Raw genomic sequence first — 22,925 nt, 5'->3', positions numbered from 1 at the left:
ATTCCGTGTCCAAATTCAATGTCCTAGAATTGCCCCCAAATGCCTCTTAAAGTTGGTTTGTTCAAGCCAGGCACCAACCAGACCAAAACTGTTCTCTTGTTGAATACCCACGTTCTGTATTTACCTGATTGCTTCTGCATTCTGTGATTTAACTCATTCCTTTCCCATCTACGTTTCTTTTTTATTTTTTTAATTTATTTTTTATTAAAACAATTTTTTTTTTATTGAGGTATAGTTGATTTACAACCACCTACATTTCTTGCAAACAGAATTTAGATCAAAAAATTGGATTTTGACTTCAGGTTAAACCCTTTGGATAAGAATATCTCCTATGGGATGCTCTGTAATTATATTACATCAATATGAGGGCATATAATCAGCAGTGGTTCTACTATTAGGGGTGCTGTATTTCTAGGTTAAGATCAATAGACATTTTTGGTATTATCTCAAAGTTGTATGTTTTTTAAAATGGTGTTGTTTTTAAAGGATAGATAGTAACTGGGAAAGGAAGACAGTTGGAGGGTGAAATGACACCGTGCTCAGTGACAACACTTTCTGTCTTAAAGTGTGTTTGACTGTTTCCCACTGTTCTGGACCACATGAGAACTTGGCTCACTTTTCTTCTTTTGTGTGCTGGAGGAGTGGACCACAGCGTCGCTTCTGGGGCTCTCTTGGTGCTTCTTTTCGGCGCTCTTCAGAGCTACTCGTTTTCATGAACAGCCGCCTCAAGTCCTGGGCCGTGTGGATAAGTTTAATGACTTTGATCTGGTGGTGGTGGCCTACACCGAGGATAATGGATAAGATGGCTTTGGCTTCCTTTATGAAAGGCGTGTTGTTCAGTGACCCGCGTTTCACTCTCATGCAACGTATTCATGTTTAACTTGAAGTTTGTTTTGCAAATTGAGTTTATTTACCCAGCCTGTGGGTTAGTGGTTTTCAGCTGGGGCAGGATCCTCATTTCATATGTGGTGGAGGGGTTGCTGTGGACCTCCAAGTAAGGGCGCCTCTCGAAGGGAAACAGATTTAACGGGGGGCTTTTTAAAGAGCATCCACACCTTGCACCCTCTCGTCCTGGAAATCTGTGGTGTTGTGAGTCATTATTATTGTGCGTATGTTGCATGCTCCAAAAAGTAAGGTTGGAGCAGGAAAACAAGGTTGGACCCCATGCTAGATGACTGCACACTTTACCCCTGGCCACTTTGCACCGTTCTTTTTTTCTTCATTGCAGCTTCTGGAACTCTGACTTCTGCACGCCTCGCTTACCCACGCTGGGCACGGGCTCTCCTGCCCAGACCTGGCGCTCGGTGCATTCTCCGTGTGGTCCCTGACCTCATCTCTTTGTAACTCCGGAAGCATTTACACGAGCCTCGGGAACTGGTCTCTGCTGCACGCAGCAAGCCGTCTGCTGCTTCCAGCCCTGCGTCTCAGGGCTCATCGGATTCTCTCCTTTTCTTATAGAAACACCCAATGCCAGCTACCAGCCCGGCCCCGCCTGGTCACAGCGCCTCTTTCACCGTCTCGTTCTGTATTCTTCTAACTCTTGCTGTTCTGACCTTGACATCATTTGTATAACCTCTAGAGAAAAATCAGTGAAATTTGCATTGTCCTCCTAAAAGTTTCACGGCCTTACTCTATGTTGGGAAGGATGAGTAGTTCTGAAAGATGTAGCCACCCTGTGAAAATGAGTATCTTTTTCTTCTTCATGTAGACATCACCCTGCATGAGATTTAAACACTGTGCTAAAAGGAATAAAAATGTTAGGACATAAAACATGCAAATATAAAAAAGTATTAAAAAGGAGGCCATAAATTGGACTTCGTAAGTTATTAGCGGACTTGTTAACCACCTGTTGGGCGGATTGCTTCTGCAGATTGTAAACCCGTTCATTATAAACGTTGTGTGAGCTTAATTCTTAAGTTAGTGTCCTTGACTCCAAAAAAATCTCTGTGGGTTCTAACTTTACTTCTGATGTTTGTACTCTGGTTCTTTGCATGCAATTTATTTCTACTGGCATACTATTTTCACATGATAGAAATCAGTTTCTAATCTTGGCAGGGAAAAACCCCACCAAATTCTCAAGTATTTTTATTGGTTATTTAACATACTTTTTCTTTCTAATTTTAAAATTATTTTAGTTACCAAAGTAATAGCCAGCCTAAAAAGGTTAAGCAATATAAACTTGTATGAAGCAAAAAATGAGAGCTTTTACCTTCACCCTAGCCGCCATTTCCTTCCCTATGAACTTGTGTGTATCTTTTTTGGATAGTATGTGCACAAACGTACACATGGTCACATATATAGACATATATTACTCTATGCACATAGGCACACAAACTCACTTTTTATCTACTTAAGTGGGGATTACGATTACGCTAAAGAATATGCTGCCAGTTGGTTCTTTAAAAACAATACAGTTGACCCTTGAACAACAGGGGGTGTAGGGGAGCCCACCCTCCAGGAAGTCGAAAATACAGGCAGTTTATGGTCGGCCCCCGGTATCTGTGTTTCCTCAGCATCTGAGGTTTCTCCACCCACCGTTCTGCCTCCTCAGATGCAACCGATTCCTGGGTAGTGTAGTAATGCAGTTACTTTTGAAAAAAATGCACGTATAAGGGGACCCGCGCAGTTGAAACCTCCACGGTTGCGGGTCAGTGGTGTATCATTCACATCTTCTCACGTATTCACACTGAACTTAAAACAATAGGAAGGACTTTCAGCCCTTCACTTAGAGGCATCTCTTTGGGATAGTATATAACACCAATAATTTTATGGGAAACCTAAACAATTGCAACTTGGTTTTGTGTCCTCTAGTAATAAGTTTATATGATTAATTATATTTTTTTTACACATGGCGGGAAGAACAATCGTTGGGGCTCCTGATGAAGAAACCATGGACATAGTACTTGCAAGAAACTACTCTGAAATGGTGGGAATTGTGTTCAATGATACTTACTCATATTGGCCGAAGTTTAGTTGGGGACATAGGATCCCAGTTATGAGAGAACACTTTGAATACTCAGGTAACTACATGAGAATTGATTCCAGTCTTTTTTGCTACTTCATCGAATTCCCTATTGGGAATGACTGATAGAAACATTAATAAAATCAAGAAAAGAAGTAATATACTTTTTGTTCCTGAACTTCATGGTAAGTTTTTATTACAGAATGAGTCTCACTACTGTGGCAGCCATTTACCAATATTCTTCTTTCTTCCAGTTTTGCAGCGCGCTTTAGGAATGCTCTAGGTTGTGTAACCGTGGACTTTGAGCAGACGTTCAGATGTTTCACTTTGCAGCCGAAGTTAATGTTTTAATTCCATTAATTGATTGCACTGCATAATGCTGGGAATGTTTTTCTTCCTCTTGAAAGAACATTGTTGGGCTGTGCATGATGACATTTTTTGTTCATTGACAACATACTGGCAAAGAGGGTTTGTGGCTTTTCAAACCGCAATTAATGCTGCAATTATAGAAGTAACTGCCTATTTTAAATCTTCTGTATCCTTTGCCTCACTTGTAGTCTCTCCCTCCTCTTGCACCCTACCCCTACACTCTTAGGAGATGACGCTTTGCCTCTCATTCTCAGAGGAAATAGAACCTGTAGTGTGGGAACACTCCCGAACTTCCCAACACAAACCCTGACAAGCTATGGACGTACTCTCTACACCCACCCTTTTCCTCAGTTCAGAGGCTGGAAACATTATCCCTTCAACATTATCAGGAAAGTTGCACAATGGATTTTCCCTTCTGTGTCATCTTTCTTCAATTTCCCCCTTTCAACTAGATACTTCTCTTCAGTATTTAAAATTATCAGTTTCTTGCCTTATTATCAAAACCTTCTCTCATCCATGTTTCCTCCTCAAGCAAATGCTCTCCTTCCCTGTAACATCTCCACTTCTTGAAAGGGTTGCTTTCACTTAAGGCTCGACTCAGCTCATTATAATTTCTATTCCCACCATACCACCAAAGTGAATTTTTCTGAGGTCAGTAACAACTCTCATGTCAATCAACAAGTGACATTTTCCTTCCTTGTCTTACTTGATCTTTTAACTAAATATCAGCATTCACCTGGCTTTCTTTCACTTTTCTAGCCATTCCTTCTCAGTCTTCTTGCAATCTTATCCATCGTTACACTCCCACCTCTTTCAATCTGCAGTTCCACAAGGTTCTATCCAAGGCAGATTTCTCCACCCTATATACTTTCTCTACACAATGTCATCCATTTACATAAATTTAATTACAGTTTACATGCTGGTAACTCCAAGAACCCTGCTTCAACTTGTTTACCAACAAACTTTTCCTGTAAAGGACCAGATAGCAAATATTCTAGGCTCTGGGCGCCAGACGGTCTCTGTTGCAAATACTCAGCTCTGCTGTTGTAATGTGAAAGCAGCCATAAACCAATGTCTGTGACTGGTTCCAATAAAACTTTATCTGCAAACACGGGTGGTGGACGAGGTTTGTTCTACTGTAGTCCTAAGTAGCTGACTGTTTACTTTGATGCCCCATAAGCAATTCAAACTAGTCTGTTCCAAACTGAATGTGGGTGTTTTTCTCTAAATGTGACTGAGTCTTTAAAATTTTTTTTCTCTATCTCAGTGAATGCCAAAGCCATGCACTTAACTGGGGAATTATCAGAGATCACTTCCTCTGCTTCACCCATCACATCCCGTCTCTCATCCAGCCCTGTTAATTCTAAGCTCAAATCTACGTACTTCTCTTCAACTCTGCCACCAGCACTTGTCCAAGACATTAGCATCTCTTGCCTGAACTGTGAGAGTAGTTTATTCCTCCGGCCTCATCTATCTATCTATCTATCTATCTATCTATCTATCTATCATCTATCTATCATCTATCTATCTATCTATCTAACACACCATATTTAAATATTTTTTTAAACATTTTAAATTAATTTTTTATTGGAGTCTAGTTACTTTACAATGTTGTGTTACTTTCTGCTATACAGCAAAGTGAATCAGCTATACGTATACATATATCCCCTCTTTTTTGGATTTCCTTCCCATTTAGGTCACCACAGAGCACTGAGTAGAGCTCCCTGTGCTATACAGTAGGTTCTCGTTAGTTATCTATTTTATATATAGTAGTGGATATATTTCAATCCCAACCTCCCAATTTGTCCCACCTCTCCTTCCCCCCTTGGTAACCATAAGTTTGTTCTCTACATCTGTGACTCTATTTCTGCTTTGCAAATAAGTTCATCTGTACCATTTTTCTAGACTCCACATGTAAGCAATATTATATGATATTTGTTTTTCTCTTTCTGACTTATTTCACTGTGTATGACTATCTCTAGGTCCATCCACATCTCTGCAAATGTCACCATTTCATTCCTTTTTATGAATCTCACCATATTTTTAAAAAGCTGATAGAAATATGTAAATGCTTCTATATGAAAATGGAAAGAAACAAAATATGGTTTTCTTGTGTATTTCTTCTATAGTTAACATAATGCATTTGTTTGTTAACATCCCAATTTAGGTCACAACAAATCATTCTGTGATGGAAGAGTTGACATCAGTCATTGGAATAAATATGAGGACACCCCCTTTCATTTCTAAGGAAGAAACTGTAAATGAATGGTTTATTTTTATGTGTGTAGTTTATTTCTCCCCTTTTGTATACATCATTAAACATTACAAAGGAATGAACAAAGTTTAAGACGACAGTGATGGGTCTCCCAGAGTCGGCCTTCTGGTAAGTTACCTGTGTATTATACATTAATACATTGGGAAACTCATTGGGTTATAAAGAAATGAGATGCATTCACGAGTTGTTTTTGCATGCGTTCAATTTAATGACCTCACTTGTTTAAGATTTTATTTCATTTTTTAAAAATTTATTTATTTATTTGTTTATTTTGGCTGCACCACGTGGCACGTGGGATCTTAGCTCCCTGACCAGGGATCGAACCTGTGCCCCCTGCAGTGGAGGCGTGGAGTCTTAACCACTGGACTACCATGGAAGTCCCTGTATTAGATTTTAATAGCAGTAGAAAGTAAGTAAGGATTGCGCTTATGCTTCCCTGAGTTGAAGAGAAAGAAAATGTGATGCGTGTATCAGTTAGCAGCAGAAAGTCTTCCTGATGCAGAACTGTCCAAGGTAGCAGGGTTTGCACTGGCTAGAGATTTTAAAAATTCAGTTAATATTGCATTAGTTACTGGGGAGGCTGTTTGCGTAAATATGCTCTTTACCCCTCTTTCTCTTCAAAGACAAGAAATAGAGATTTTAAAAATAAGCAATATGCATAAAAAGTGTGGCTTTGACAATTTAACTTCCAAGAGAACCCCATTACCAGATGCAGGCATCCTAGGTATTAAGGTAAAACTGATATATTTCTTTCTTTTGTGTGTGTGTGTGTGTGTGTGTGTGTGTGTATATATATATATATATATATATTTATTATTTACTTATTTTTGGTTGCGTTGGGTCTTTGTTGCTGTGCACAGGCTTTCTCTAGTTGCGGCGAGCGGGGGCTACTCTTCGTTGTGGTGCGTGGGCTTCTCATTACGGTGGCTTCTCTTGTTGTAGAGCACAGGCTCTAGGTGCGTGGGCTCAGTAGTTGTGGCTCACGGGCTCAGTAGTTGTGGCTCACGGGCTCTAGAGTGCAGTCTCAGTAGTTGTGGCGCACAGGCTTAGTTGCTCCGTGGCATGTGGGATCTTCCCGGACCAGGGCTCGAACCCGTGTCCGCTGCGTTGGCAGGCGGATTCTTATCCACTGCACCACCAGGGAAGTCCCGTGATATATTTCTTATAAAATTCTTATACGTTTTACCTTCTTCCACATTCTTCCTGATCAGGCATAAATTTTGCTATAATATATTTAACCCAAAGAATGCAGTACTCCCAAAGAAACTTGAGAGTAATTTCTTGTATAAAACATTGTGAATAGATCATGAAAATTATTTATAATAATCCCTTTCCAGCTGTACATTTCTCTTATATGAAATTCTAGTACTTTCAGTTCTATGAACCTTAACAATTGAGAGAATTTGGTTTGAATATACATGAATTAAGATTAGCTCCTATTGGGGCTAATATTTTTTAAAAGAGGGTGGAATAGGGAAAAAAATGATAAAGCAAGGGTTAAAAACAAATTTTTTGCTCCATTTTTCCCTGTATTAGTTTTTAAGATAATTAACTGTTTCCCTAAAATCCTTGGAAGATGAACAAGTTTTAAACATTAGGTTTCAATCCACTGTAATTATTCTTATTGAAACTCCAGTTGTTCCATCTTTGGCCAAAGGGAGCTACTTCAGGTTGGTTTCTGAGTTTTTTTGTTTGTTTGGTTGGTTGGTTTATTTGTTTTATTTTGATAGGTTCCTTGCTATTTTGTGTGACAAGATGCCCCAGCTTCTTATAGTTGGAAAATATTTCAAGACCATTGTGTGAATGAAATATTCTTTGCTGTGAGACTGGTCATTGTTTCTAGGCTTCTCAGCAGACAGACAGAGACTAACTGTGTATTCTAAATTTTATATATAGAATAACACACACACATTAAAGATGTCTTATGAATTCATACTGACACAGTTCAAACATAGTACTATAGGGCTGTTACTTCACCTCCTCCATATTAGAAATGTGCATTAATTTTGTATCCTGCTACTTTACCAAATTCATTGATTAGTAGTTTTCTGGTGGCATCTTTAGGATTTTCTATGTATAGTATCATGTCATCTGCAAACAGTTAACCTTGGCTTTAAAGGCAATTATACGAGATGAAAATGTGCTACTTTTTGACTGTGCGTAGTTATTCCACAATTCCAAAGGGAATTTGTATTTTTTAGTATGAAGTATAAGATATATCACATTTCCAAACTTTTAACTATGCTTTTGTAAATTGGGTTTTAAAAACTTATGATATAGTCATTTTAATCTATCTACACCAAAGGGTAAATCAGCTTTTACAAACAGGTCAGACTTTTCCTATTAAGCCAATGGCCATACCTTCCCATATTGGACATTAGATTCTTTGCAGGATGGTATTTTCTGGTCACAGAGACACTATTTTCTTTGGGATAGAATTAGTGTCTTAGTTTCCTGTGGCCTGCTTCCTAAACCCAGGCTAGAAAATTACTGAAGGTCGGATTCACTATATAAAATAACATAAGACTAAAAAAAAGTAGCTGCTGCTACAGCTACTGTTTCTAAAATTTACTAAAAATTAATATTTTCATGGAAACAAAATACCTTTTCTGCCCAAGATTTCAACCTCTTCTGTATCCCTTCTGTTTCTTTATCAGCAAAAAGCTCAGTCTCAGTTATGGATTTCAGGCCTCTCTCCTTCAGCCTACTGGTGTGGACAGGCTCTGGGAGACATTCCATTTTATTTCGGGATTCTTCTTTTGATACATTTAATTTACTGCTTCATGTTTTCTGAATTCACAGTTTCATTAGGACTCATGTTTGCTCTGGTAAGTGATAACTTTCCCTCCAGGCCAAATATAATAATAAAAGTTCATTTTCATTAACATTTTGTCCTTAACACAAGGCATATGCAAGAAAATTGCCTTTGACAGCTTTATGACCTGACTCTCTCCTTGCCCCGCCCCATACATGACCCACCGTCTCTAATCTTGCTGTTAATCCTATTGTTTTCAGGTGGTTTGCATAGCTGGCTGTGCAGCTTGTCTTATGCTCCTCACATATGTGATTTCATTTCTCTTTCCCACGGGGAGAAAAAATAATGGCTTTTGGTCTCTTGGCTTTCTTATTTTAAGTATCTGGATGTGTACACAAATGCATACTTATATTAAATTTTCTTAAAGTTCCTTCCTAAAAATGCAAAGTTAAGTGTAAATACTTTACCTAGAAGAGAATGGAACTACTTCTTTTGCACTTCTGTTATTGTTGGACTATGTTCATGGTTTCAGGTTTTTGTTCATTTTCTTTTTCCTATTTTCCATCTGTTCTTTGAGGTTTCTGTTTTACACTTCTGTTTCTTTGGAAAGAGGCAAAATATCTGTAGGAATCCTGACATGTCCTACCTGAAAGACTAGATCGTTTGGATCAATTCCCTCATTTTTACAGAATGGAAAAAATTTAAAAGGATTAGACCTGAGCCCAAGCTTCTCAACTCAGTGAGGTTTCCTCCCGAATAATTCTCTTTATTTTAAAAAAATCGTGATAGGTGGCCACATTGACTAATAACATAAGCAAACAAATAAACATGGAAACGTTTTATTAAGAAATAAATTATTTATTACTTTAGGCACAGTCTGCTGTATCCCCTTCTCCAAGCTTTGTTGACATCTTGAGCAGATTACCACAGCTTTCTGACCATTTCGGATGTTAAACTAGTCTCGTTTTGTTATTTAAGATTTGCTTTAAGTACTAAGAAAAGTCCAGTCAAGTCCAAACCGTAACTTTAATCTCATAAACAATGAAACTCTCTCTCTCCAGCTCCATTTCAGGCAGGCCCTTAGTTTGAGCACGAACGGTGAGAAGGGGAGCAAGTTCTACCCTTTTACTCTTTCTTCTGGACTTTTCTTTCTCCTGTATGTTATGGGGACAGGTTGGAGGGATTAGGGTCAAGAGACCAAGGTCTTACTTCTTTAAGGCTATTAGAGTTACACTGGCTGGTCATTGTGGGTACTATTCGAAGGTTGGATTTAGTGTGGATAGGAATGTCACAAATACAACCCGTTGGAGAATTCAGTATGGCAGTAGACATCCTAAAGGCTATTAAGCTGCTTCTTACCTTCTAAGCCTCATCCCTGTATTCCCAATCGTATCATTTTGAGCCAATGTTGTTGGCGGTTGTGATACAATGGTTAAATGTCACAACAAGGTAATGTCTCCTTCACCATTGGAATTAGTCCTTGATCTAATTGGGGTTTTTTTCCTCATACATCCCAATATAAAGGTAGAATTGTCAGTTTCACCCTTTAATTAATTTTGCTTTATATATTTTGAGACTGTGTTATTGGGTGTGTTTAAGTCTGGAAACTTTACGTAGTGATCCTATTTATTCTAATAATGGCTTTATGACCAAAAGCCATTCAGCTGTGTCTAAATTATCTTTAATCTTTGGCTGATTTTAAAAACCTCGATTTTGTTTTCCAAAGCTCTATTTGGTTCTGTTTCAAATATGCCGACCTGTTCCTCACAGCCTTTTGTTACTAGCTTGTGTTCTTTAATTCCACATTTAATTTACTTATACATTTAATTGAAAATAGTATTTGTTATTTGACAATTCTAATACCTAAAGTCTTCAAATAGTTTTAATCTGTTGTTTTTCCCCTTCCTGATTCACAGTTACTGTGGATTGTTACCTTATATGTTTGATAATATATTTTTTTAACATCTTTATTGGAGTATAATTGCTTTACAATGGTGTTAGTTTCTGCTTTATAACAAAGTGAATCAGTTATACATATACATATGTTCCCATATCTCTTCCCTTTTGCGTCTCCCTCCCTCCCACCCTCCCTATCCCACCCCTCTAGGTGGTCACAAAGCACCGAGCTGATCTCCCTGTGCTATGCGGCTGCTTCCCACTAGCTATCTATTTTACATTTGGTAGTGTATATATGTTCATGCCACTCTCTCACTTTGTCACAGGTTACCCTTCCCCTCCCCTTGTCCTCAAGTCCATTCTCTAGTAGGTCTGTGTCTTTATTCCCGTCTTGCCCCTAGGTTCTTCATGACCTTTTTTTTTTTTTCTTAGATTCCATATATATGTGTTAGCATACGGTATTTGTTTTTCTCTTTCTGACTTACTTCACTCTGTAGGACAGACTCTAGGTCCATCCACCTCACTACAAATAACTCAATTTCGTTTCTTTTTATGGCTGAGTAATATTCCATTGTATATATGTGCCACATCTTTATCCATTCATCTGTTGATGGACACTTAGGTTGCTTCCATGTCCTGGCTATTTCAGAGCTGCAATGAACATTTTGGTACATGACTCTTTTTGAATTATGGTTTTCTCAGGGTATATGCCCAGTACTGGGATTGCTGGGTTGTATGGTAGCTCTATTTTTAGTTTTTTAAGGAACCTCCATACTGTTCTCCATAGTGGCTGTATCAATTTACATTCCCACCAACAGTGCAAGAGGGTTCCCTTTTCTCCACACCCTCTCCAGCATTTATTGTTTCTAGATTTTTTGATGATGGCCATTCTGACTGGTGTGAGATGATATCTCATTGTAGTTTTGATTTGCATTTCTCTAATGATTAATGATGTTGAGCATTCTTTCACGTGTTTGTGGTGTTTGTATATTGAATGTGTGTTCTTCCTATTTTGTCAATATATGCAAAGACGTTCCATATGTCGTCATTTTTTACTGACCATTAATAAATGCTAAAGTTATACAGTTGTTTGATTGGGACAGATATTCGTTAAAATGTAAAACTCTGGCTAACACAACAGACAAACTCCTTGCTGTTCATGATTGTGTGATTTCCATTATTCTATCTTCCAGATCATTTATTCTTTCTCTGTGTCATTTAGTTGGCTATTCATTGCTTCTAGATTGCTTTTTGTCTCAGAAATTGAATTATCTATTTTTTGATTGCGTCATCCTTATAGTTTCTAGTTCCTGGTTACAGAGGTTTCTGTTTCTATAGAGAATCGTTCTTAATCCAGTTAGCACTTTTATTACCACCTTCTCGAACCCAGGGTCTGGCAGACTGGGGAGCTCCGTTTCATCATGTGTTCTTTCAGGCGACTTCTCTTGCTCTTTTCATTGGGAGTAGCTCCTCTGCCTTCCTGTGTCTCTATGAATTTAGGGGAGCCCCTGGCCTGTTGGGGTCCTGAAGGGCTGTTTCGCCGTGGGAGCGTCCCCGTGTAGGCCGCGTGCCCGGCGCCTCTGGTGCGAGGGCTGTTTTCGCCCCGGACACGAGCCGCGTCTTCCTGGGGTGTCCGGGCCTCTGCCCCCTTCGCGGGGGCTGTGCTTGGAGTCACGGGCTCTGCCGGCGCAGGACGTGAGGCGGGACCTCCTCTCTGCTCGGCGGCTCTTGCCCCGCTGCCCGGGGAGGGGTCTGCCCGCGGCCGCGGCGGCTGCAGGCCTGAGGGTGGGCTCAGGCGGGCCCCGCTCCCCTTCGGCGCGCCCCCTGCCCCGGAGCCGGGCCCGCCGCGGCAGGTGAGGCTCCCGCGCTCGCGGAGGGCAGGTGGGCCGCGGCGCTGCTCGGAGGCGGCCCGGGGCTGCGTCCTGCCCCCGCACCCCGCACCCCGCACCCCGCACCCCGCACCCCGGTCCGGGGCCAGGCTGGGCCGTGGAGCGGCTGGGCCCGGGGCGTCCCTGGGCTGCGGCTGCCGGGTCCGCGCCTGCCCGCCGGAGTGCGCGCTGCTGCGCCGCCCGGGCGCCCGGCTGGCTGTGCGCCGGCAGCCGCGGGGCGGTCCGAGGGCCCGGCTGGCCGAGCTGGGGTGTGGAGCGCCGGGGGCCGCGGGAGTGAGGGCGGCGGGGAGGCGGCGGCTGCCGGCGCGAAGCCCCCTCGGCCCCGGTGTGCGCAGGCCCGCGCGGCGCTCCTCGGGAGCGGAGTCAGGCGTCCCCGCGCCTCCGTCCGTGCCTGCGGTTCCCCCAGCAGCCGAGGGGCCTGTCTCCTCTGCGGAGGACCCCCGCCTGGGGCTTGCCCCGCTCGCCCCCCCGGGCCCCGGGCCCCGGTGCGAAGCTTCTCCGCCTACCTCGCCCTCCGGGGCGGAGGTGCCGACCCTACGCCTGTCCTCGGTCCCGCTCCGCTGTGTGGACGTCCTCCCCGCAGCTCTGGTTGTACGCGAGTTCCTCTTCCGGTTTCCAGGTGGTTTTGCGTGAGAGTCGCTCCCCAGGTAGATGCGTTTGTGATGCGTTTGTGCGGCAGGGGAGCTCCGCATGCTCATGCTCTGCCGCTGTGAACTCACGTTTTCTTCACGAGTCTGGCTAGAGAGTTCTCAAGTTCATCTGTCTGTTCTAAGAACCAGCTCTTACTCTCACTGATCTTTTTCTATTTTTAGCAGTCTCTATTTCATTTATTTCTACTCTGATCTTTATCATTTGTCTCCTTCTACTAATTTTGGGTTTTGTTTGTGCTTTCTGTAGCTCCTTTTGGTGTACGACTAAGTTTTTTATTTGAGAGTTTTCTTGTTCCCTTAGGTAAGCTTGTATCCCTATCACCTTACCTCCTAGAACTGGTTTTGCTGTGTCCCATAGATTTTGGATCGTTGTGTTTTTGTTTTCGTTGTTTTGATTTTCTCCAGGTATTTTTTCATCTTGTCTTCGATTTCTTCAGTGACCCATTGGTTGTTTACTAGCATTTTGTTTAGCCTCCACGTGTTTGTGCTTTTTGCAATTTTTTTCTTATAGCTGATTTCTAGTCTCATAGAGTTGTGGCTGGAAAAGATGCTTGATACGATTTTCTTAAATTTACCAAGGCTTAGTTTTTTGGCCTGACATGAGCTCTATTCTGAGAATGTTCCATGTGCACTTGAAAAGAATGTATTCTGCTGCTTTAGGATGGAATTTTTTTACACATATCTATTACGTCCATCTGGTCTAATATGTCATTTAAGACCAGTGTTTCCTTATTGATTTTCTGCCTGGATGATCTGTCCATTGATATAAGTGTGACATTAAATTCCACTACTATTATTTTTATTTATTTTTTAATTAATTAATTAATTTATTTTTGGCTGTGTTGGGTCTTCATTGCTGCGCGCAGGCTCTCCCTAGTTGCAGCGAGCGGGCTTTCCCTAGTTGCAGCGAGCGTGGTCTACTCTTTGTTGCGGTGCATGGGCTTCTCATTGCAGTGGCTTCTCTTGTTGCGGAGCACGGGCTAGGCACATGGGCTTCAGTAGTTGTAGCACTCGGGCTCAATAGTTGTGGCTCGCGGGCTCTAGAACTCAAGCTCAGTAGTTGTGGTGCACGGGCTTAGTTGCTCCGCGGCATGTGGGATCTTCCCGGACCAGGGCTCGAACCCGTGTCCCCTGCATTGGCAGACGGAGTCTTAACCACTGTGCCACCAGGGAAGTCTCCCCCCGCCCCAACTATTATTGTATCACTGTCAATTTCTCCTTTTACGTCTGTTAATATTTACTTTATGTATTGAGGTGCTCCTATGTTGGGTGCATATATATTTACAATTGTTATATCTTCTTATTGGATCAGTCCGTTTATCATGATGTAATGTCCTTCTTTGTCTCCTATTACAGTCTTTGTTTTAAAGTCTATTTTGTCTGATATAAGTAGTGCTACCCCAGCTTCCTTTTCATTTCCATTTGCATGGAATACCTTTTTCCATCCTCTTACTTACGGTCTGTGTGTGTCTTTAGATCTGAAGTGAGTCTCTTGTAGGCAGCACATATATGGGTTGGTTTGAATAAATGTCTCCATGTGAGAAGTATTTTATAAGATTTGTATCAAATTTATAAGAAAATGATAAAATCTTCTATGGCAGAAGGCATATATTACCCATGGAGTCTGAGTCCCATAACGACGCTAATTCTATTTTTTTCTTTGCCTTTAGCCATACCTTCAGAGTTTCAGTTTCCTTTTTGTTATAAGGTGTCTGGAAATGAAGTATGGAAAAGAAACAATGAGGAAAGATCCAGTTTTCAGGTTGGGAGAACATTAACATCTGAATATAATTTAAATATTTAATGTTTACAGCAGTACATTTAACATCATTTTATTAGGATGGATTTACTATCCACCTCTTGGCTAAGCCCACTGGACAGTGTTATTCTGAAAAAACAAAACAAAAATAAAAACAAAAAAGTGAGGATTACACTGAATGCAGTGATGCATAGTTTCTAAGTCTTGGATCTTAACTGGTTTTAGGCAAGTTGCGTATTTATCTTGTGAGCTGTATATGCAGTGGTTAAGCATCAAAGCTTGTTTTTCTCCTGCTTATGGCAAGTATGGGTCTCTGAGTAGAAGACACAGTAATGAAAAATGAGTTTGTTGTGAAATGTTTTGAAAAGGCAAGAGAAGCCAGTTATGGTGATCATTTATGATGTAGTGTGATGATGCTCTGGATGGAAACAGACTAAAAAGACTGATAAGTCTGTATTTGAGAGAATTTAGAGAGCTGGTTGACCGATGGGATAAAAGGTTTTAAAGAGAATAAATGGTCAAAGAGTATTTCATGGGACTTGGCTACTTGAGTGGGTTATTACTGTCAAGGGGAATCTTGTAGGCAATAAATTAATCATTTGTATTCTCTTAAAACAAAGAATAATGATGTAATAATTGAAGCAACATTCTCTTGGTAGTTGCTGTACAGACAAAATTTCATTTTAATGTTATTTGATTTTCTCTGTAGAATCTCTCCAAGAAGAAGCGAAAATTATCCAAATCCAGAAGAGCCAGAAGAAGGTGAAGATGTGCAAACTGAACGAGTGAAAACTGCAAGTGGACTCACTACTTCCAGCTTGCATGAGGTGAAAACAAGTGACTCAACCCCTGATGAAGTAATGGGATAGTTAGCTTGTCCTGTAGAGTGGATAAACTGTTGGTTTTTAGTGTGAAAACTTGCTTTTGTTTCTGTAATACTTCCATGTGTAGGTCATATTCAAATCATTATCTTTTGGAGTACTTATCCTGTCATCACTCTTTTAATTTTCTCTTCTTCCATTACTTTGTGGGTTTTAATCCTCATTCATCAGTACAATTCAAGAATTCTGATTTTTTTAAATCAACTTTTAACAAAATCCCACATCTTTTTCAAGAGTTTCAATTTCATTTTGCAATATATTGAAATTGTAATGTCAACAACTCTAAATAGTATATGAAAAAGAACAAGTGAATTTACACTGTATGAAAATCAATAAGAAATGGGCTAGACATGGAATTAATGCAAAAGGAAAGGTTAGCATAACAAAAAGGGAATATATTTGATTAGGAATTACTTTTAGAAGGAGTTGACAAAGAAGTTCTCGTTCGTAAACATACACTTGGGTTTTTATTTGAAAAAAGAGGCTGAATTACTATTAGCACAAAATCTGGTTAAATTCATAGCCTAGGAAATGAAAGGTAAAACATGAGTGCACAAAATATGTGACATTTAACAGGAAAATCATGCTTTCTCATGTTTTTCAGAAACCAGTAATAATGGCAAGCTGTTTACACAAGGAATATAAAGAGCAAAAGAAAAGTTGCTTTTCAACAAGAAAGAAGAAAAGAGCCGTTTGGAATGTTTCCTTCTGTGTTGACAAAGGTTTAGATAACGTTTCCTCTATTAGAATGTTCTTTATTCTCTTTATTTAGGACTATAAAGGAAATAATTTTCCATTCTTTGAGTCTGTTCATATATCTTGGTTAACATGTGATTAGAAAACCACTTGACATTGTCAGCAGAGAAACGTTTTTACTTCCAAATCCTGTCTCAAATCAAATGGCAAGAAAACCAACCGATTTTGGATCCAGAAGACCAAATTCTTCTGGTGTAAATCCAAAGTCTTTCCATTAATGTTGTAATATAGAAAATGACGAAGGTGCAGTTTGAAATGTTATTTTGTTTCAAAACGTTCCTGAGCTAAGTGATTTTAGGTTAGTTGACCTCTACAGTACAAATAGTGATGGGGAACCTTTCCCCACGTGAAGCGTTGGGCTTGCTGGCACACAGTGGAGCTGGGAAAAGTACATCTATTGAAATGATAACTGGAGACACAAAGCCAACTGCGGGAGTGGTAGTGGTACGTGGCATGGGAGGGGGCCAAGCTCATGGCCAGGGGAGATGTCCTCTTAGATATCAGTGTTCCCATCAGTCAATCAAATGATTTTCTTTTACTGAAGTATAGTTGATGTACAATGTTGTGCCGGTCTCTGCTGTACAGCAGTGACTCAGTTTTACACCTACAGACGTTCTTTTTTAAATATTCTTCTCCATTATGGTTTATCCCAGGAGGCTGGATATAGTTCCCTGTGCTCTACAGTAGGACCTTGTTGTTTATCCATCCTAAATGTAATAGTTTGCATCTACCAACCCCAAACTCCCAGCCCACCCCGCTCCATGCCCCGGTACCCCTTGGCAGCTACATGTCTGTTCTCTATGTCTATGAGTCTGTTTCTATTTTGTAGATAAGTTCATTTGTAGCCTTTTTGTAGATTCCACATATAAGCAGTATCATACGATATTTATCTTTCTCTGTCTGACTGCACTCAGTATGAGAATCTCTAGGTCCATCCATGTTGCTGCAGATAGCATTAGTTCATTCTTTTTATGGCTGAGTAATATTCCTTTGTATAAATATGCCACACCTTCTTTATCCATTCAGCTGTCAATGGACATTTAGGCTGCTTCCATGACCTGGCTATTGTAAATAGTGCTGCAGTGAACACTGGGATACATGTATCTTTTTGAATTAGAGTTTTCTCCAGATATACGCCCAGGAGTGGGATTGCTGGATCATATGGTCGTTCTATTTTTAGTTTTCTGAGGAACCTCCAAACTGTTTTCCACAGTGGCTGCACCAACTTGCATCCCCACAAACAGTGCGGGAGGGTTCCCTTTTCTCCACACCCTCTCCAGCATCAAATGATTTTTTTTAAAATAAGAATAAACAGATGAAAGAATTTATAAAATATCTCTTGCATGCTCAAAAAAGATTGCAGCCGAGTGGCCATTTTTATCTCCTTTAGAAGGAGGAGGAGGATTGGAGTGAAAGCCAGATGTGAATCTGGCATTCAGTGTTCGATGTAGGTGGTTTTCAATGGCAGCAGAACACCTCGGAAGCAACAGGAAGATGATGTCGTCAGGTGTTTGGGGTGCTGTCCCCAGGAGAACTCCTTGTGGCCCCACCTTACGGTCAAAGAACACCGGGAGTTGTATTCGGCAGTGAAAGGACTGGGCGAGAGGATGCTGCTCTTAGTATTTCAAGGTGCAGAGCGGAGCCTCCTTCACGCTATTTGTAGCTGGAGGAAGGGAGGATATAGCACTCGCTCATTAAATGTGGAAAGGAGCTGATGAACAATGTCTTTACTTTTCATGCAAATAAAGTGGTTGAAAATCTGAATAAGAACCAAATCATGAGATTTATTATTTGGGACAATGTGAATGGGGCTTAGTGTACTCTTTTCAGATTGAAAATGCTAGGGTTACGTACAGTGTTTTAGGTAGGGACGTATCAGTGTTTCCTGCAGGTTGGTGGACGCACTGAAGCCGCAGGGCTAGCTGAAGCTCCCCGCAAGGCCTTTCCGAGGGAGTGAAGAGACAGGTAGGGCGGGGCTCGGGGTCCTCTCCGCACCCCCAGGGCGCTGCCAGACGCGGTTCCTCTCGTTGCAGCTGTGCTTCGCGCTGAGCGTCCTGGAGAGCCCAGCGGTGGTGCTTCAGGACGAGCCATCCACAGGGAAGGACCCCGAGGGGCCGCTGCACGTGTGGTGAAGTGTCCGAGTCAATAGCGTAAGTCTACAGTGATGGCTCCTTTAGTGTTTACTCTTGCTCCGTTAACCTCTGAGGCCCACGCCCTCTCTTACTCGATTCAGTGAAAGTTGATACCGTATTCAGAATTCCTCAGGGGAGGAAAAGTAGACATTTCAAGAATCACACGGACTCTTGAATGTATTCGATTGAATTTTCTTTCTCTTGCTGCGCTTCCCCCGCCTCTTTCGTCTTCTGCTTTACTTTTCAGTTATTGAAAATCCTACAATGTGGTGTTTCTCTGTACTTCGACTTTATTTTTTAAACAAACACTATTTTACTCAATTTTCAGGCGTCTACTTTTCATTCCGTGAAGCCTATTGATGTGGTGGTATAATTACGTAATGTGGTACAATTTTTCTTCTTTCCCTCTAGAGCAAAGGTTTCTTTTTTCCTGTAACCAAATCGAACATTTTCTGTTTAGGCTTCATTTTCATTCCCATTCATCTATTCTTCCCAAACTACTTTCAAACAATCCCTTACTTCATCTTCAGGCTGGCGATTCAGGCCATTGTTAAAAACACCGAGAGGGGGACGCCCTCCTGACCACCCACTACGCGGCCGAGGCCACGGCCGTGTGGGACTGCGTGGCCGTCATGGTATCCGGAAGGCTGAGGCGGGTGCCCGTCCAGAGCCGGCGCTCGACCCCCAAGTTCCCGCAGAGAGAGAGTCTGTTCGCTGTGAACAGCTGGTGCTTCTTAGCTCCTTCATCTGTGATCAGACACCTTCCTCTGCACCTGCGATTGAGGGAGAAATGAAGAGACACATATTTTTTTCTTTCAGCTCTTCTTTCTCTTCCCTGGACTAGTTGTATTGGTTCCATTCAACATCTGAAAAGCAAGTTTGGTAAAGATTATTTCCTAGAAGTAAAAGTAAAGGAACTCACCCAGGTGGGGCCTCTCCACACAGAGATTCTGAAGCTTTTTCCACAGGCTGCTCGGCAGGAAAGGAGAGGGATGCTTTTGGCTTGGGTGGCAGGTATAAGGACCTTCCGGCACGCACAGCTTAGTCTTACACTGGTCCAGACAGGAAGAAAGCCTCAGCTGCTTGTTTATTACAAAACAAGTTGTTTGGGGGTCACTAGGAAGTACAGAAGAAAGACAGCAATTGAAAAGTTATTTTCAGTGAGTGTTTCATACTGAGAATAGGTGGATGGAGTATGTGTGTGTGTGTGTGTGTGTGTGTGTGTAAATGGTGGAATGACAGAGTTAGGAAGTACAAACAAATATAACCATCAATTTAATGGTGTTTTAAATAGACAATGAAAATTCTGTATCAGCCTATAGCATTTTATCAAATATAAAATTGCACCAAGAGTTCAAACAGCCTCGCGTGCTTCAGAAAGATTGACTCTATCCTAAATTAATTGATTATAAATCATTTGATCCTCCCAATGGTTCCTTTAAAGTTGTATGAGGTCAGCTATGAGTTACAAGTAAGGATAACCAAATCCACGTGAATAGCAGAATAAGGTTGAATTTAATTGAAAGATGTACAGTTTTCTTATATACTACTTCTACTCATTTTTGAAAACAATATTTATCGAGCACCTACCATGTGCTGGAGACTGTGTATAGAGTAGTCAGTAAATAGACAAGGTTCTTCTGGTGCTTGCTTTCTTTTTGAGGCAAGGGTGTTAAGCAAATGAAGATGCAAATGAGGAAATGACATTAAGGTAGGACTTTAAGACTGAGCAGGGTTTGGCCAGTCGAAGAATGGGGATAAGAGTCACTCCTTTGAGAAAACGTCACGTGTAAAGAATCTAAGTCAAGAATGAGCTCTGTGTGCTTAGGATGGAAAGAAAGCTTATATCCATGATGTATAAAGAGATATCCAAATGGAGATGCCAATATACAAAGATGTAGGCCTATAGCTCAGAAGAGAAGGGAAAGGTCATTGAGAGATCAGGTCTGTCAATAAAGTGGGGCATTTTTAACATACAGATATAAGCCCATTCAGCTAGGAGAATGGATGAGGTCAAGAAGAGATGGAAAGGGGAGAGGGTCTCGCATGGATCCCAGGAACTCTCAGTATTGAGAGTGGATTGAGGGGGAAACTGCCACCACCTCAGCAGCAGCCATAAGGAGAAATACCAAAGTGTGCAAAGCATGTCTGGAACAGCCCTGAACAAGAGAATTTCTGCGATGATGGAAATGTCGTGTATCTGTGCTGTCCAGTGTGGCAGCCAATACCCACATGTGGCTACTGAGCACTTCAGATTTTAAATTTTATTTATTTTAGCTAGTTTAGATGTAAATCACCATGTGTAGCTAGTAGCTAACATATTAAACAGAGCTGGTCTAGAGAGTTAGAAGGAAAATTATGAAAGAAGCTCTGAGAGAGAGAGAGACGAAGAGAGAGAGTTTTAAGGAGGGTGTGTACAATTTTATTTAATTCTTTTGAGAAGTCTAAAAAATAAGGACCAAAGAATGTTCATTGAATTGTGCAACATGGAGGTCCTGGATGAGCTTATTTGGAGTGGGGAGGGCTAGAGGTCAAGAAAGAATTTTTTTAATGGGAGAGAGTTCGACAGGTTTTAATTCTTGTATAAGAAATTGAAAATTAAATGCAGAGAAAATAATTTGATAAAACTGTCCCAGGGAGCACGGAAAGACTGGCTTTTGAGAGTAAGAACTATAACACAAAAGAAAGATACCACAGGCTGAGTAAGAAAGATTATCAGAGCTATTTTTAAGAATTTATCTTGAACATTAAATTTGGGACAACCAGATTTTTGTTGTAATCAAATTTTTATGGCTAAAGACAAATATTTTGGCTCAGATTCATGCTTTATCAGATTTAAACTATTTACCTTTTTATTTAAAGGAAACTTTTTTATTTATTTGGCTGTGCTGGGTCTTAGTTGCAGCATGTAGGATCTTCGTATTGACGTTCGGGATCTTCAGTTGCAGCAGGCGAACTCTTAGTTGAAGCATGTGGGATCTAGGTCCCTGACCGGGGATCGAACTCGGGCCCCCTGCATCGGGACCGCGGAGTCTTAGCCACTGGACCTCCAGGGAAGTCCCTAAAGGAAACTTTTTGAAAACTTCTTTGGTTATTTTCGCTGTCAAGTTCTTTCCAATGTTGTAACATTAAAGCACAGTAACCCTCACTCTCTCCTCCTCCCAGGTATTCCTCCGTGATGGCATATAAATTACCTGTGGAGAATGTTCACCCTCTATCTCAGGCCTTTTCCAAATTAGAGGCAGGTAAGTTTAGACATATTAAGACTTCACGTATGGTGCCTATTTTCACATGGGATACGTATTAGATAACTTCAAGTAGAAAACGTATATCATCAATCAAACCTTGGAAAATTTCCACTGGAATAGTCTTAAAAATTTTGAAGGGAATGTATTGGTGCCCCTTGACTTGGCTTTCCTCTAACTGATTTCCCTCTGCTAATGAGGAAACGCAGCAGCAAATAAGTCAGAATATTCTGTCCTGCTTCCACCGCATACTGGTGGAGCATGATTATCAGCGCGATAGCCCAAAGAACACCAAGGTGAGCCTCTGGCATCTCCATGTTTGTCAAAGCCAGAGGCTCAAGGAGCAAGACTGTGGACCATGGCCTCAATCTGTCAGTGCTCTCTTTTACCCCATTGATCCATGTGTTTATATGAGTGCTGGAACTGCATGGAAAATACAGAGGGACGAGAAGTCAGGATTGACGAGGGGCTTCTGAACTAGTTCCAGAGGCATTGACTAGAGCGCACACTAGATACTTATGAGGTCTTGACATGTAAGAAGCATGGGATTCATTAAAAGGGGACCAGCGTGGAGTATATACTCCGTGGTTTTATAAATGTAGACTAAAGCAATACCCAACAATTGATCTGGAGTCCAGAACATACACGTGCAGAGAATCAAAAGGCTAAATAGGACACAAGGTACTCCTTAACGAGAAAGTTTACAGGTCATTTATACATGAATGCATTGCTATCTTTTGATTATCCGTATCAGCACTCTAATTTATCCTTCAAGAAAATTTAATTACTTGGCCTATATCTTAAAGTACCTCATGGATTTGAAGTTGCTGTTTATGTTGCCTACTTTGAGAATACTTTTGGTGAAAAATTTGTGAGCCACTAATGTCAGTCCCATTAAATGCAGTGAAACGGACCTTTGACCTGGAAGAATACAGCCTCTCTCAGGCTACTTTGGAACAGGTGAGTTTTTAAACCAGAGAGCATCAATCCAGGTAAACTTTGTGTGAACCTCTGGGTGCATCCATCTTTCGGAGACACCTTGACATTTTCGTTTCCTTATTTATTTTCTCCTGCTTAGGTGTTCTTAGAACTCTCCAAAGAGCAATAGCTGGGAAGTTTTGATGATGAAGTTGACACAAGAGTTAGATGGAAACTCCTCCTGCAGGAAGAGCCTTAAGACCCTGAATCTCCTAATACTAGATTTTAGGTCTTACTACATTCTTAGTTCCCATAATTCTAGAAAAATCTTTCGTTATTACTGCAATGAACAAAACATTCAGTAGTTTAAACATCCCATAGTGATTAAGGTTTTAAGTGGTTTTTTAAATTTTAGAATGGAGGGAAGAGGCAAAGATA

General features: G+C 41.0%; 1 protein-coding gene across 1 annotated transcript in view; it reads left to right on the top strand.

The window, feature by feature from the left end:
- Nucleotides 1–22,925, top strand: part of LOC309619358 (ATP-binding cassette sub-family A member 6-like) — a 32,911-nt gene that overhangs the window by 5,445 nt on the left and 4,541 nt on the right. Inside the window, 22 exon segments of the mRNA XM_082374464.1 lie at nucleotides 487–494; nucleotides 605–795; nucleotides 2,834–3,020; nucleotides 3,370–3,473; nucleotides 5,499–5,639; nucleotides 5,644–5,660; nucleotides 6,230–6,338; nucleotides 8,195–8,434; nucleotides 8,622–8,770; nucleotides 12,250–12,793; nucleotides 14,467–14,558; nucleotides 15,265–15,382; nucleotides 16,041–16,169; nucleotides 16,496–16,707; nucleotides 17,406–17,445; nucleotides 17,644–17,902; nucleotides 18,194–18,320; nucleotides 18,855–18,894; nucleotides 18,897–18,976; nucleotides 19,169–19,309; nucleotides 21,490–21,569; nucleotides 22,474–22,529. Of these exon segments, the coding sequence (XP_082230590.1) occupies nucleotides 487–494; nucleotides 605–795; nucleotides 2,834–3,020; nucleotides 3,370–3,473; nucleotides 5,499–5,639; nucleotides 5,644–5,660; nucleotides 6,230–6,338; nucleotides 8,195–8,434; nucleotides 8,622–8,770; nucleotides 12,250–12,793; nucleotides 14,467–14,558; nucleotides 15,265–15,382; nucleotides 16,041–16,169; nucleotides 16,496–16,707; nucleotides 17,406–17,445; nucleotides 17,644–17,902; nucleotides 18,194–18,320; nucleotides 18,855–18,894; nucleotides 18,897–18,976; nucleotides 19,169–19,309; nucleotides 21,490–21,569; nucleotides 22,474–22,529 (3,064 nt within the window).

Source organism: Balaenoptera borealis, assembly GCF_965194805.1.
Source record: "Balaenoptera borealis genome assembly, chromosome: 20".
Taxonomy (NCBI): domain Eukaryota; kingdom Metazoa; phylum Chordata; class Mammalia; order Artiodactyla; family Balaenopteridae; genus Balaenoptera; species Balaenoptera borealis.
This window is presented reverse-complemented; position numbering and strand designations above follow the sequence as displayed.